Source organism: Lissotriton helveticus, chromosome 7 (assembly GCF_964261635.1).
Source record: "Lissotriton helveticus chromosome 7, aLisHel1.1, whole genome shotgun sequence".
Taxonomy (NCBI): Eukaryota; Metazoa; Chordata; class Amphibia; order Caudata; family Salamandridae; genus Lissotriton; species Lissotriton helveticus.
Genome location: NC_136068.1, coordinates 532,693,412 through 532,710,473, shown reverse-complemented (window position 1 = coordinate 532,710,473; position 17,062 = coordinate 532,693,412). Strand labels below are relative to the sequence as shown.

At 45.7% G+C, this 17,062-nt stretch overlaps 1 protein-coding gene across 1 annotated transcript in view; it reads left to right on the top strand.

The window, feature by feature from the left end:
• The window catches only part of LOC144769149 (uncharacterized), a 1,798,260-nt gene extending 1,781,635 nt beyond the window's left edge, over nucleotides 1–16,625 (top strand). Inside the window, exon 27 of the mRNA XM_078653155.1 lies at nucleotides 13,839–16,625. Coding sequence (XP_078509281.1) covers nucleotides 13,839–14,132 — 294 coding nt within the window. The 3' untranslated portion in view covers nucleotides 14,133–16,625. The remainder of the gene's footprint in view (nucleotides 1–13,838) is intronic.
• The last annotated feature ends 437 nt before the right edge of the window (nucleotides 16,626–17,062 follow it).

Genomic DNA, 17,062 nt, shown 5'->3' with positions numbered 1-17,062 from the left:
ATGGAGAGCCACGACACCCTAAAGAACAGAGTAGTACACTGGCTTGACAAGAATTGTGGCTTCCCAGTGGCAGGAGCTAATCAGATTCTCCTGACACAAAGAGTGGGATGGATTGGACCCTTACGAAAGTGTCTCAAAGGAAACTGCATTATTATCAATTTTTGAAACCCAGGTTGGGCTAGAAACACCTTAGATGGAGCACCCCCATTGTCTCAATTTGATTTGATCATGACATTGCAACCACTTGGTTTCTTCTATAGGCACTTAAGGTTTATACAACATAGGGAAGATGATCCAAACCCCCCGAGAATGAATTCCGCTTTGTCAATCTACTCCCACCATGATTTACCAGTTTCAAATAGATACCAAGCTTTGGGCACCCTACAAGAAAATGATTGACATAAGGGTGTTAACCATTCTAGTTCAAAGAGGTATCCGCCAGGGCTGTGTCTTGACACCATTTCTTTTTTTCTCTATTTATAAATGAAGTTGACAAAGCCCTTCGGTCGGTACAGGCAGATGCCCTCAGGATCGTTGGCCAAGGACCAGGGTAGAGCTGTAGTTACAGTAGTTAATGCAGTTGAGCCTATGAACAACTTGGATATGACTCTAACAGCCCTTTCCCAGACAGCAAATGTAATTTTGAGTCGGATTTCGATTCAAAACCATTACATATTTGTGGTTGACATTTCCAAAGTTGCCGCCATGGAGTGCAACCAGCAATAAGGATGATCTTCTCAGCCAAAAAGAGGCAAGGAGCATATATCAGATTTGTCCACCATAACCCATATGGTCAGTAACAGAGGAAAAAAGTTTTGAAAGCAGGAGAAGGTGGACATTGGTAAACAACCCCATCCTGAGCACTTACGTTACAAAACACAATATTTGAAATTGGCATGGATATGCCCTATTCATCTATTTAATCTATATATTTGAAGAAGAACAATCTATAGGAGGCATTTCACAAGGCATCTTCATTTTCTTCAGACAGATGGGTATTATAGCTACTGAATGTGAGCACGGATGCCCTCTCAGATGCCCTACTCTTCAACATAGGCCTATGGCACAAAGGTTGTGCCTCTCTGGTTCACTCTGGTTGTGCATCTCTAAACATTATTTCTGGAGGTAGGACAATACTGTTTTCAAAACTCTGTAGATTATAGAATTATTCAAGTTTTTCTCATTTCTGGATGGAAAATAACTAAACCCATAACATTATTCTAATCATCAGAGAAACTGCGAATTGAGTCAATAGTGTGTTTCAAAATAGTGTACCTCAGCACCGGCTTACGGACAATATCAGTGTTCTGTGAAGTAACAGAGGTGTATTTGTACATCTGCCCCATCAACTGCCTTTAAAGCACTCAAAAACTGTGGCCCCAATTTCAAGATGTACGGTTCTAGCAGGGGAGAACTCGGCACTCCTGAGACGCAGTAGTACTGTGCGGTACGCACTGCCTGAACAGTGCAGGTCAAATCAATAAATCTTTATTCGACCAATGCAGACCATAAAAGCACATTAATATTATTATTATTTTTTAAATCAAAATAAGTACATTGTTCCCTAGCAGTGCAATTATGAGTTAAAACACAGAGATTGGTAAGTAAATGCAGGAGATGTATTTTCTTGCTATAAATCTAGCTGAATTTCTGCATGAAACAGCTTTACTATCTGCTTTGAATGGTTGGTAGAAGTGTGCAGCAGAGCTTTTTGCCAGGGAGGAGGGAGGAGACTGGTGAGAGTGTAGTCGGGAATAGGAAGAAGACTCCTAGCATTGGGGAGCATTGCATACCCTCCTTATCATAGAAGGGTGTCAGACAGGTACCAGGGGCCTAGGCCAGGCTTCTCTTGCAGCTCAAACCTACAGCCATTTTACCAGCTGTTTTTCTGATGTTGCTGTACTAGGGAAATCTGGGTGCAGGAGAACAGTGGACCACTTGTGATCGGGCAGAGTGGTTTCACCTACGGATACCACTCTGCCTACCTCGAAATTTGGCTATATATGAGGAATCCAAATCTAAAGGTTCAGTATTAAAATCTCACACAGTATTTAAAGTTCAAATCTGTGAAAAGAAACCAGGCACTCTGGGGTCATTTCGGAATTTCTTCTGCCATGAGAGTGAAACTGGATTTGAAACAATTGGATAAGAGATTTAAAGATTCATGGACACTAAATACTGAATTACTCCATAGCTTACTTGTGTTGTTTAGTGATCACCTTCCCCACCAGTAATTCAGAAGAAAGAAATCAATGTATTTTCTTTCCTGGGCAATGAACCCTATTAGGTAGTTACTATTAGGAATTAATTAATTCACAAGATGATTTCCTGAGTACAGTACGGTTTCCCCTCAAATGGAATACATTGTCATGGGTAAGATTCCATTACCTCTTGTTTCTTGTGATCTGAAGTTTAAAAATAAGCCATGCTGCTGAAAACTGAGTGTTATGGCCACAAGACTAATCAGGTTCTGTTGAATCTAATTTTTTAACTGCTGGAGACTGCAGGGTATGCACAGACGTGGGTCCCGTGCTCACTTTGCCACTGGATTCAAGATAGCCTGGCTGATGAGGGTCATGAACCCGAAACCTGTCCCAGGATGCTTGTTTCCGGTCCAGGGAAGACATGCCTTGGCAGTTTGGGCTGGACTGTTCCCATGAGGCACAGGGTCAGACTGATTTGCATGTGGTCATGTCTGAACTGGGGTGGCGGAGTGAGCTAAAGAATGATGATGGATTAAACCCAGATCAATTGACTGGGGGTGAGTGCCTGCAATGTTCAACACTCCGTCCATCATCCCCTTTGGTTTTGCTTTAACTGAGAAAGATGCCATCAGGGCAACGGAGAGGTATCCAGGTAACAATTTAGCATTAATTTGTCTGGGTATTTCATCATCACTAAAGGTTCTGAGGAAGCAGTACTGCAGTCAATACCACAGCATGCCGGTCTTAGACTTGTATGGCATTTGCTAGATCCAACCACATTTTTTGATGGTTTAGTCGTCTAATTTGGATTTTTACCTGGTTTGTTTGGCTGAGGTTCCTATAGAGGAACATGTGTGCTTTCATTTTAGAACATTATGCAATGTAATAAAGGACCAGTTACGTAAGACATTCACCAGCCCAGTAGGTTCACCCATTAATTGGTTTGATAGATCCTGTTCCCATGCGAAGAGAGATCTGAGACTTTTGTCAGTCAAACCCAGAAATCATAGTGCCTTGGATTGGGCATGTTATAGAAAGGGCCGGGATGATCAGCAAGCATGAAATTCAAAGAGCTAACTGGGATCAATTGACTAGCCAGCTTCCCTTAAGAATTCATGTGAATTGTGGAGAGTGGTCAGCGAACTTCAAGTATAAAAGTATACTCTTACTTTAATTAGGAGTCACATTACGGGGTGACCAGTAGGTAGCCCATTTTAATAACATTTATTGTAGTACCTCTGATGCCACTAGTGAGAAGTTGGCCTGGTATATGCTATCCACTAATTAAAGTAGACACATTGCACCAGTCCAAACAACCCTTATGGGGATTAAAGACGTCAAAGATAACAGAGGCTCAGAGGGCAAGATGCCCGCACGGAGGGAGTAAGAGGGGCGAGCTCCAGGTCAAGGGATCACTATCGGTGTAAATCCCGACCGGAGCGACCCCATTGCAACTCCCCCCCACCCCTCGGTACATCGACGCCGACTGCCCCCGGCTGCCTCCGGGATCCAGAATCACAGTCGGAAAGGGCAGCGAGATCCGGCGAGAAGGATCGCACAGAAGGACGCAAGAGTCCTTCATAATCTCCTGGTCCCTGCTCGGAGCGCAGCCCCGCACCCCCACCCCACAAGCAGTGTGTGCCCCCACCCCTCGCTTACATGGGGGTCAATACAACAACGAAGAGCCACACAGAGACGGCTCCACCAGGACACTCAGGAGCGGTACCAAGCCCCGAGCGTAAGTAAATAAAGCAGGACATTACAGGGACGCCTTCTCATCTCTCCACACAAGCTCCACTGTCTAATTTCGGCGAGAAGCGGCAGATCTCGAACCAGAAGGCGGACCTCCCCTTGGTCCCGATGATCCTCACCGACAGGGCTGCCTGGCCCCAAGATGGTCGACCGCCCACAACTGAAAGTCCTACTAAAGCCACAGGTGAGCACAAAACGAGAAATAAAGGCCCCCGCTCCGCAAGACCATTGCCACAGCTGGTGGACCATAGCGACATCCCACAGGGGCGCCTCCCCCTGCCCTCCACGCCAGTACCTAACACTCGCCCTCAATAAGGGCTGCCTGACCTTATGATGGCAGCCACCCGGGACACCACTGTAACAGAAAAACTTGACTTATCTCAACCATATCTCGACCCTATTATTTGAGCAGGGCTCTTGGACCGACTCTGCCTATTTTATACTACTAGACCGCCTGCTTCGCTAGCCCCAAAACTTTAACGCTGGTGAGCTAGATCACTCCAGTCACCTAATTGGGCAGGGAAACCGATCGGATAAATGCACTAACACCGGCGTTTCAACTTCTCACTGCCAAGGGACTTCAGAGGCACTAATTGAAAGCGCGCCTCTACCAGTACCCACAGCAGACCACTTACCTACAACCCTCACCTGGCTTCTCTCTACAAAGGACACCTGTCCCCCTCCTCACCCAACACCTCGCCCGACTTTCGATGCCAGAGCCCACCCCATAACATGCTGACCACCGTTCTTGCCAGAGCAGACTGCATCTGACTCCTAATGTCCCCAGGACCCCGGCGCTAACCCCATACATCACTGGACAGCCCTCCCCTACCCCCTCGTGAACACCGACCTACCCCTCGCAACCTTCCCCGATCCACTATTCCCCTAGCGGTTACCTTCTACATCCACACCGATTCCACCTCTACAGTGATTCTATTAACCCTCCACCCCTCGTCCAACTCTCCCCACTTACCTGCCCCGGAGGTCTCGCCTCTCCCTCAGCCCAGCTAAGATGCCCCCGACAACACAATTGGACACGCATCTTTGCCCCTCCTCTAACCACCTATCTCCCCAAGGGCAGAACACCTTTGCCATAACATTTCCACACAGCCTCTCCTTCAAAGCAAAAAAACGCTTCAAGCAGAATATAATTAGGCGACACCCCAAAACGCTAGTTGTTGACACCTACCACTGCACAACTAGAGGTCAGAGGAAAATGGACTTCATTTTCCACACCAACAGACCTGACGTTTGGACAACGATCTTTTACTCATCCCTCCCCGTCTCCAAAACCACCTTCACAGAACATAACCGCAAACTAACTATCGCCCCTCTGACCCAACAGTCTCTGACTGGAGACATCTCCATCACCATCTATGAGAATGGAACCATTCTAATTCAGGCGAAAGATGAGAACCTAGAGTTCTTCGACTCTCTCTTCCCCACACTTAAGAGGGCTACTATCCATTCCCCCACAAAACCACCCCCCACATATTAGCTCATTGCAAATTCCCAGCCCTCAGATGTCCCCGCCACCCCAGCGTCCCCTTTCTACTCTACTTAGTCACTCAGCCAATCAGACGACACCTTCAGCCCTAGCCCCCCATATTACTCAACTCCCATCCCCCACCCCCAACCTCTCACTATTCAGCCACCCTCTCATCCCCAGAGGACCTCCAACTCCTCTCTCCCCACCTCTGGAAGCACCCCTAGCTACCTATCCTCCGCCATTAGAGATCCACCCCAATATCCCCACCCCTCCTTGCTCTTCCACTCTGTTAATCCCTCCACCCCCGTCCTCCTGACATCACTCCCAAACTCCCAGTAGTCAGCCCCCCACTCATCCCCAAAGGACCCCTACCCACCCTTTCCCCAGTTCCCGAAATAGCACTAGCCCTCAACCTCACCCCCTGAGAGATCCTCCCCCCCACAGAGATCCTCCCCTCCTCTCCCCCGAGCTGTCACTTCGCCTTGACCTTATTGATGCTCAGATCGCGACCCTGATCATTGGCCTGAAGGAAACCCTATCTGCTCTAGGGAATCTCCAGTTGCCCTTCCCTCCATTCCCTCCACTCCACATCCCTCCCCCTCCCCCTAGGAATGACTATCCCACTACCAACTGGGCTCATCCGCACCCAGGCTCCCTGCCTCACCGCACTATAGGCCAGACGCAAACAATCAATCCCAGAAGAACTATAACCTCCCTCTCCCCCCAGGAAGTGAGCGCTCCCGTCGCCTCGCACGAACTCCCCCCGAACCAGTCAGCCCAGGATCCGCTCACAAACTCGAATCTCACCTCCTCGATACAAGTCATCACCGGAGTGGGTAGAGACTCCCCCCCCCCCCGTAGAGCCACTAGACCTCCACTGTTTCTTTCCTCCATACCCAGAGCCAAGCATGACAAGTTAAAAGCGAAAGAAGACCCCCCCATGAACTGTGTGCTTATTAACAGCCGGTCCGCAGTCAAACATGTTACGGAAATAGCAGAAGCTATCCTCTCTCATGACCTGGATGTAGCCTTCATCACGGAAACATGGCTAAACACCCTATCCCTCCCCATTCTGGACATGCTGGTGCCACCCGGCTTCTCATTATCCGCAAAGACAGGCCCTTACACAAAGGTGGGGGCATAGCAATTATCCACAAAAATTACCTCTCCATCTCCGAAGCTCCCTCCTGCCTATACAGTTCCTTCGAATGCCTGTCGGTCAACATCAAATCTCACTGTCAGAGTTCACGTCAATGCCATCTCCTATACCATCCCCCCGGCAATTTCAACGAATGTAGAGCTCAGCTCTCGGACCTCATCACCCAATCAGCACTTAACAGCGACAACAGTTTAATTCTAGGCGACCTTAACCTAAGATGGAATGAATCCAATAACCTGCTGATTCAATCTCTCAACACCCTTCTACAAGACAATGATTTGATCCAACACTGCTCAGAGGAAACTTATTACAGAGGAGCGACCCTGGATGCCATCATTGCGAACAAAAATGCAATCTCGATTGATCACATCATCCCGGTGGACTGGTCAGACCACCACATCATTCTCTTTCATATCCTTCAGCCGGCCCTATCCCTCCCTTCAACCCAAGCCCCCCCCTAAGTGGGTTAGGAACACTTCCAGAATCCCCCGAGACAAGCTAGAAGAAGGTCTCAGCACACTCCTCCCGAACACGACGGAGTCCCTCTCAACCTCGGAACTCACCTCGCTCTACCATTCCAACCTGGAGCACGCCCTGGATCAGCTGGCACCTCTGAAACTAAAAAAATCCAGAAGCATCCCCTCTAGGTCTTGGTTCTCTACTGACATCAATGAGGAAAGAAGACATCTAAGAGCCGTGGAAAGAACCTGGAGGACCAACCCCACCGCCCCCCATCGAGACCAACTCAAGACAGCACGCAAAAACTATTATACCCACATCAAGAGCAAAAAGTCATCCTTCTTCTGCTCCGCACTAGACAATGCCAAAAACCGCCCCAAAGAACTCTTCACCATCATTAGGAACCAAACTTCCATCCCTAAGGCAGCCAACCTAGTAGCATCCAAGACCCAATGTGAAAACTTTGCAAGCTTTTTCAATGAAAAAATCGCCAAAATTGATCGCTCATTCAGCACGAGGCCTGCACCCAACCACAACCCCCCAGTAACCCCGTCTATCCTCTGGACATCCTTCCAGCCGATCAAGGAAGAAATGATAAGCAATCTTATCGCCGCCGCTAAACCCTCATCTCACTCCCTCGATCAACTTCCCTCGAGACTGACAAAGAATTTGAAGAGCACTCTAGCCCCTATCTGGGCCAAGATCATCAACAGCTCCTTGAACGAGGGCTTCATCCCCGACTGCCTTAAACTAGGTCAAGTCACACCACTTCTGAAAAAACCTGGCCTTGATCTCACGGACTTGAACAACTTTAAACCGGTCTCGAACTTTCCGTTCCTAGCCAAAATTCTTTAAAGATGCATGCTTTCACAATTAACCCAACATCTTGAAGATTCTAATCTATTGGGAAAAGGCTGCAGTACTGAAATCGCAATCCTAAATGTCCTAGATGATCTGCACTTGTCACTCGAATCCAACCATTGTAGCCTTCTCATCCTCCTTGACCTCTCGGCTGCGTTCGACACAGTGGATCATACCCTCCTACTCAACGCCCTCCGAGAGAGAGCGGGCATCAAAAAGACAGTCTTAAAATGGTTCTCCTCTTTTCTTAACAACCGCACTCAAAAAATAAAGATCAACAGCTTTGAATCTGACCCCCTCCCCATCAGTAGAGGAGTCCCTCAAGGGTCAGTACTCTCTCCACAACTCTCCAACATCTACATGGAATTCCTCACCTCACTTCTAAGGAACTCCAACATCCCCTTCCACCTTTACGCGGATGACACACAACTCTATTTGAAAACAACTTCGATCGCAGATATTCACAGACTTAATGCGACACTCGTGGAGGTCCAACAGTGGCTCGCAGCCAATCACCTCAAACTGAATGAAGAAAAAACAGAAGTTCTCCTAATTTCGAACAAAGATGAAAACCCACAAATAGTGGAATGGCTCAAAGCCTTAAATTCCCTCAACGTCTCTCTAACGCCAACGGATTCCGCTAAATCCCTAGGAATCACTCTCGATCCCAAACTGGACATGAACAAACACATCTCTAAAACCGCCAAAAGCGCGTTCCTGAACCTGAAACTTCTATACAAAATCAAACCCTTCCTCCCCCCCAAAGACCTGAAACAGGCCACACAGGCACTTGTGCTCTCCAGAATTGACTATGGCATCGCAGTGCTGACTGCAACTGCCAAGGCGCACCTAGGTCCTCTCACCTCCACCCTCAACGCAGCAGCAAGAATGGTCACAGGAACTAAGAAATTTGACCACATCTCTCCAGCACTCAAAGAACTGAAATGGCTCCCGATTGACCAACGAGCCAACTTCCGCACAGCTTGCCTCACACATAAAGCCCTGCATACAGGCAAACCGGAATACCTGGCCTCCAAACTCAAAAGGGCGGGTCAGTCCAGAAACCTCAGAAGCTCCAACACACTACTACTCATCCCTCTGAAATCACAGAAACGCAAAACCTCAAATAAATCCTTTGCGGGGAATGCCCTCAGGATCTGGAACTCCATCCCCCCCACATCAGAATGACCGCCTCCTTCCCGCAATTCAAATCGCTACTCAAAGCCCTCTTCCTTGAACACTCTGGTGCCTAAGGAGAACCCCACGCCTGACGGTCAAAGTCTGTATTACTGTCGGACAAACTCTATTCCCTGCTTGTTGTTCTTGATTCCTATCTTGCTGATTCTCATTTGCTGCATATCTGTATTTGTTGTGAAGCGCTCTGATACCCTCGGGTCCAGCTAGCGCTATACAAAACTTCAATAAATAAATAAATAAATAAATAACAGTAGAAAGCTATCCAAGTGGTAGCTGTGGAGAGCAGCCATTAGGCTTAGTCCAGGTAAAGCAGCTCGTTTTACCAGAATGAAACCTTACGGTATTGGTTAAATGAAAGGAGAACCACCCAGTAGTTATAAAAATATGTATTTATTAATATAGCACTCTCTAGTATGGTAAAGTATCTTCTACATGAAGATAATCACAAAGCACACAATACAGGAGCACAGAAACAATCATAAGTAGCTCTAATCCACAGTGGGTTCCAGGGGGAGACCAAACCTTATACTAAAACAGGTGTTTAAGAACCACGACTCGAGTCAAGACAGTGTCAAGAGGATGTAGAATCACTAGGACCCCAAGGAACCACCCACGGTGAGTAAGTAGGGACCCCACGGAAGACAGGTGCAGTGCGGGAACACAACTGTGTGCTCTGTACAATTCTATGGAAACGTTGCAGTTGAAATTTTAGAGTTTAAGAACCCTTCCCAGTGGACATCAAAGAAACCCCGTGGAAGTTAGGAGGTTGGATAGCCTCCCCACCCGTGGATACCAAGGTACCCAAGTTACCTATCCCAGGGAATCCGGGTGCATGGGTCTGAAGTGGCATCGGAAACCGCCGTTAAACCCAATGGAGGACTTTGAAGAAAAGCTGCTGCTGAGCGGAAGAAAAGTGTCTGTAGGCATTCAAAGGTGGATTCTTGTCGAAGAGTACCTGAAAGCAGAGGGGACAGAGTCGGGGTCCCTTAGGAGTGACGAGGGGCTCGGTAGACGAATGCCCACCGATGTTGGGTCGTTCAGGTACGTTGATGGAGTTCTTGACTCTGCAGTACGGGGACCAGGAGACATTGAAGACGACCAGGAGCCGTATACAAGCTGTCCCACGAAGGCTGTCAAGTGCTGGGGGATTAATGTCTGGCGGTAGCACCAACAAGACTTGGCAACGGTAACCCATGCAGAAGTTCATGGATGTGAACGGTTCGGACCAGTAAGGTGTGAGGGCAAGCCTGGAGCAACGAGGGAGCCCAAGAAAAGCAAAGTTGACCCTCAATTGGACTCACATGCCGGAGGCACAGGAGTCACGTGAGGACCTCAAGCGATTTCACCAAATGACAGCCTATGAAGCACTTGGTGCAAGGAGGTCAAAGATCTTGGTAGGAAATGGTGCCAGAGGTTGGGGCTATTAGGAGCCCAATGCACTTGTTCGGGAAACGCCAGCAAGCATATGCACCTCCAAATGTACGCGGTGCACAAGGTTTCAAGTATTGCAGCACCCACGAGGGATTATGATCTCAAACATGGTGAGAGGATAGCTCAGACCTTGAGGGACGTAGAAACCTACCTATTGTGTTGCTGAAGCCGTCAAAGTCTACAGACCGGACAGCAGTGTTATGGTGCCTGCGAATGCAGGGGAGAGACTCCTTCACTCCAAAGGAGTTTTCTTCAGTTGTTCTTGATGCCACACAGGTCCTGCCCAGAGCCTATATGTTGCACGGGCGCAGATGAATTCACATATTGAGTGGGAGACGAAGTCCAGAGTGTCCAGACGGTCGAAGATCAGTGGTTTCTGGTTCAAAATCTTGTCCATGTTGAATCTAGTCTCCTACAGCCAGGTAAGCCCCTATGTACCCACGGAAGGGGTTGGCAAGGTTCAGGGCACCCTCCAAGAGGCGGAGCTGGACAGTGGGGAGGTTACTCCCATGTCCTTTGTCCAGTTTCACGCTAGAGCTGGAGCCAACGGGTGCCAGAACTGGTTTGAACTGGATTATGCATAGGGCCACCAGATGTGCCCCTCATGCAAACTTTCAATCGCTGGCAAGCGCACCCACCCAGCCCTAATACACTAAATCCTGTCTATAAAATGGTAATTTAACAATAGCTTTTGACGTTACATTCTCTCATATACATCACATTCTAAAATGTAAAAAAATAAATACATAAATGTAAATGTATTAAACTATGATGCTGTAACTGCCTACATTGCACACACCAATAAAATCACTATAAGAAAAAGTGTAAACACACCAGATCCATATACACCGAAGACTACACATATAAACATTGCAATTAAAATATAAAAAAAGACATTACACATTAACACTACATCTTACCAACTTATTGACAAACCATGAAACACACACACACACAACATCTGTAGTTTGTGCCTGACTTCACTGTGTCTCACAACACAAGGGGATGAGGACAGAAGAAAGAATGTGAGCTTGATTTGATCTATGCGCCCCCAGTACTAATGTTTATCACATGTGTATTGTTTTCTTTAAGTGATGCCTAACTACTCTTTTCAATTTGCATTTCTAAATAGTGGAGTTGGAGATCGGCGTTTGGCACATTCATGTCTAGAATAAATCAGTAAAGTTGCGAGCAGTACCGTCATGGTCATATTTTGTAGCATTACATGACCCCAGCCCTTGATGTGGGGACATGCACTCCTATTATTTACTAGCCTATTGCTGAAGAGCATTTATGTGGAGATGTATGCCTAAGCATAAGATTAAATCTATGTATAAAGACCTTTCTATCTGTTGGTTTACTGTTGTGAATTGGGCCCTTTGTGTGAGAGCCATCCATCAAACCAACAGTAATGACATGTAGGTGCAGCTCATGGCTTCCAAAGCCTTGATTGTTCATATGTTGTGTACCTCCTTGTAATGTATGATACCGTTTATCTTTCATTTCATCTTAGGATCTCTTCTGTGGCTCAGTAGCACATGCCTTGCCCATTCAATCAAAGGTTTAGCATTTTATCCTAGGGGTTTAATTAAATCTCGGTGAGGCAAACCTTTTGGACCCCTTTCTTCTGAGGGCTAGAACATGTCCCCAGTCTAAAGAAATATGCAACCTTGACCAGTGTACAATGCTGGACACTTTCTGACTAATTGTGATTATATTTGTTGGGCACTTATAAATGTAATGTCATCACTACGTATCATGAAACAATGTGGATGTTGTGCAGACATGGCATGTAATGTGATGTTTGTGTAATTCGTTTTGTATACATTTGTCATATATGTTTATTGCACAACACTGAGTTTCCTTTTTGTATATGCAATGTTCTCCATCTCATGTAAAGTGATGATGCATAGATCCATATAAAAGAGATGTGAGGAAGCCCAGTAGTCAAGGAAAAGTATTAAAAAAAAGAATATGAAGTCTTAATTGACAACCATGGATGCGATTAATCGGCGTATCTTGCCAGGAATTAGATTGAGATTTATGGTATCGGGTACATTCTTTTTCATTAGATGATTTCACTCCTCATTGTGATAGATGCATGCCATTTAGGAGCGCCGCATTATTTCCAAAATGCAGGGATGCACCATTTTTACAAGAATACGGTGCACCCCTGTATTTTTCCTAGAGCTGGCACTAAAAAAAGCAACCTAGCGCCAACACAGACACCTTTGCTCCCTAGTGCAAGGGTGCCTGCAATGCAGGGATGATTGTTTATGTGCCGGAAGTGACTCCTTCCTGCAGATAAACAATCTTTAAAGGCAATTTGCTCATTCTGCAGCACACATAGAAAGAGCAAAAACTAGACAAAATAAAAGTATATCTACTCGTTGTGCCTCTTAAACGACTCCTTTTGAAAGGCGTTAATTTTTGTCACTGCCTTATATTTACAGATATTTGTAAGCCTGGGGCAGCGTCAAAAAGCAATGGGTGTAGCAGCGGAACGCCCACAGCAACAACCATTGCACGCCTCTTTCATGCAGATACCTGTGTGAAAGGGGATGATATTTACAAAGCGGTGTCAAGCCACACAAAGTGGCTTAACGCCGCTTTGAAAATATGGGGCAGGGCACGGCACACCCACATCAGAAAAAGTGATGTTCCGTTTGCTCGATCCCCTTGTAAATATGCCTGATGGTGAGGCTACAAATATTAAGAGGCAATGGAGAGTGTGAGGAGGTGGTGGAGCGGGTCATGCATGCCTGGTACTAACAAGCAAAGTTGTGCAGCAGCTTCTGGTTCCACCACTATGAATGAGGGATACCTACACACTGAGGATTGTAAAGAGTGAGGACATGAGAGTACTCAAATTTAAGTTTAGTTTATTTTTTTTAATATTAATGTGCATGCACACATGGAAGAGCATTGCCAACAGATAAGGTTCACAGATTATCGTTCATTGAATTATTGACGGTTTGCACGGTACTTTCTTATATACCAGCTTTAAATCTTAAAGGTTTGCTTGATAAACACTTTGAATCTCCTTAACCACGGGATAGATAATTCAAATATTATGATTTTTCACCCAAGACAAAGTTTTCTAAGGTTGTCATCTTTGTAAACCTTTTTAAAGTTGCAACATTTGTCATATTTGCAAAATTGTGTAGACAAAATTATGATTTTGCAGATGGTTCGTCCATATCCTGGTTTGGCCTGCATTATATATGAAATCGTAAAAGTACATAGATGAGCATATTGCTGACTCCCCTTTTTTCTGATGTTTCAGAGGGACACCGGTGGCCCACTAGTCTGCCAATATAACGATGCGTGGTTGCTGGCTGGAGTTGTGAGCTACCGAGATGGGTGTGGACAGAGTAACCGCCCAGGGATTTACACCCTCGTCCCAGCCTACACACAATGGATCATACAAAACGTGCCGAACAGTTGGAGCAACGTGGTGAACCCTCAATTTCCAAGTGCTTCGACAACAACGGAACCCATTCCAACTGGTGCTACCCCGAAGTCTTCCTATTCTGTCCTCCTCGTCTTCTGGATAGCATTGCTTCTACTCGTCAAATAATCCATGTATGTTTAGGGTCTTAATGCACTCACCACAGAAAGTAAAGTGCATGCTTAGGTCTACACATCCACTCTTTCCCCAAACCCCCTACATATATTCTGGAATTCTAGGTTATAATGAAGAAGTACATCTGCACAATAATACATCAGCACTGTGAATGTAGGCTCAGGTGAACCTGCCTCCTGCTTTGCCAAGGGGATCACTTTAGGAATACTCTTGTGCTTTGGGCCACTTCAGTTGGTCACTACTGACATTCCTGCTCCTATAGACATTTGAGTTCCAAGCCTTCATACAGCACCTTCCACACACAGTCATATTAACCCCTATTGGCCTAAAGCATAAAGCGTTTTTCCTTGTGTGAATTAACAGCAGAAATGTAACCGAGATAAGATACTGTAATTAACAAAACTATCTTTGTGAATGCAGCACCTCGCATACCCATGAACCCTTATCTGAGATTAGAGGCTCGTTAATTTCTATACATTCGCCTGAGCTGCTTTAGATCCATAGGGCAAATCAACAGGCTTCCCAGCACGGGCTTCCTAGAGTGGAGATCTATAGCCAGCTCAGCTATTACCACTGAGATCTCACTGAGAAGCACCTGAAATGAGGAGCCTGGTGCCCTCGCCTGAAGACATATCCCTGCTGTCATTTAAACGGCTTTGGTATTGCTGCACTTCTATATGTATTTAGATGGGGGTCGTGGAATGTGAACCTAGCTTAACAGCAATATAGTGCTGTGCAGAGATCAGGGTGCACAAGAGGAGGATCCGTTTTGTACACAGGGGAACAGAAGTTTCCCAGGGAGGCAAACATTAAAATGGGGATCCCTTCAGAATTGGTCCAGTAACCAGGAATACGTGTAGCCTAACTAGAAGGATCTTCATTTCCTTCCTTCCTTCCTTCCTTCCTCCCTCTACTCTGATGAACACATGCAGGCAATATCCAGTATGGCCGTCCCAAAACAAGCCTAACTGAGAGAGACTTCCCTCTGATCGGCCTGATAAATGTATAAAGAATGGTATTGCCCATTGCACTCCCTTCTTAAGCAGAGTGCTGATATAGGTCTCAGTTGGGTTTTTACCTTAACAGTCAAAATATTCCCCCAGCAGCAGCACCTTCTACAGAAAGGGGCATTCATTATCTCTCCAAACCACTACAGAAACACTCCTCTCAAGGCTGGAAATCACAACTCCAATTTAAGTGTGTCCTGTTGCAAGTCAGTCATTCTAGATCAGTGGTTCTTAACTTTTTGACTTCTGTGGACCCCCCCTGAATCACTGCTGGAAGCAGGGGACGCTGACCTCAGCAATTACTATATTCTGAACCATACAACAATATACAAAAATGCAGAAACAAGTGCACATCAGGCAGGTACACATTTTACTTCATTCACAAACAAAAATGATATATAAAAAGTGAAAGATTAATCTTTAATCAGAACGTTGAAGCTTTTCAAAATGTGGTTTTATTTCTAAAAAACGAAGCAATATGCTAGACTCCAGCATTTCACTTTGCCGTTTTTGGCCCTAATGCAGGCTCTGTTTTTGTCGGATCATACAGGTGCTTGAATTGAGGCCACTATTCATCAATACTATATTCTGTTTGCTGTACTTGTATTGTTTCTGCGAATCAAGCTAAGAATACCTAGTTAAATTGAGTCTACAATTTCACAGTCCTTCACATTTACATGGGCTTTCAAAAAAAAAAGCGACTTTACAACATTGCTTTTTCTTGTACATATACTTTATTAATCTGCTTACATGATTTAATTTTCTAAGCAGACACTAGCCCCATATGTAGGTGGGGGTCCGAAGATCCCAGGCTAAAAACCACTGTCCTATATGTACCTGCACACCTCATCATGAGTGTTAGTGGTTTTAGCCACATACACTTGTCCTTACCTCACTCCGTGGCCTTCCCACATGCATCCATAATATTTAACATGTCTTGCCCCTCCAGCAATACTCCACTTCAAAAAGGCCCATCTATCCAGCGCTAAAGCATTCCCTGTCTAAACAAGTGAAGTTCACAAGTAGATGAGCTCTGTGGCACAACTAGAGACAACCGTTTCTGCAAAAACAATATTGTTTCACAGCGCTGTATGTGTCCCAATTTCTGCAGTCTCTGCCCTAGAGCTTGTGCCAGGTTAGTGTATGTGCCCTACAGCAAGAAGCTGAAAATCTAAGTTTCCAGATCACATGTACCAGTTTCTAATTCACCACTGTCTGCAAGACAGGAACCCCTTATTCTCACCCTTTTCCCACAGGCAGTACCTACTCGCTCAATATCTTTAATCTTTTCTACCATATAACCAATCTCCAAAAATCACAAGGAAAGGATTGCAAAGCCATATAATTATTCAATGATTTATGTTTTCCCTATGATGATTTTGCTTTTCTTTTGCACCCTGTGAAATGCTTTGCTATAATCATTGTTAGCCCTGTTTGAGCCTTGTCTGTACCAGAGAATACTTCTAAATAAACTATAACAACATGATATCATTTTTGCTTTGTTTTTTTATCGATCCTCCAAGATGTCTGCCATGTGATACATATTATCATCCAGAGATATTTTTGATTTATTATTGGAAATGTACAAAGATCATGCAGTCAGCCAAGTGCTTTACGCGTTACGGTTGCACAAGCAGTGGAATTTTAGAACCTATTGTTCTACGTAGTGCTTTGTCTAGTCCTGTGCTCCTAGTACCAAAGCAAAGGCCTACTGACTGGTGATTCTGTGTCGACTACCAAGCCCTCAATGAGGTAACCAAAACCGATGCACATCCAAATCCAAGAGCGGATGAGCTTGCGGATCAGTTAGGTGCTGCAAAGTAATTTGAGCACCTTGAATCTGACCAGTGGATATTAGCAGATCGCTTTGGCACCAAATGCTAATAAAACAGCATTTTTTACGCCAGAGGCTATATC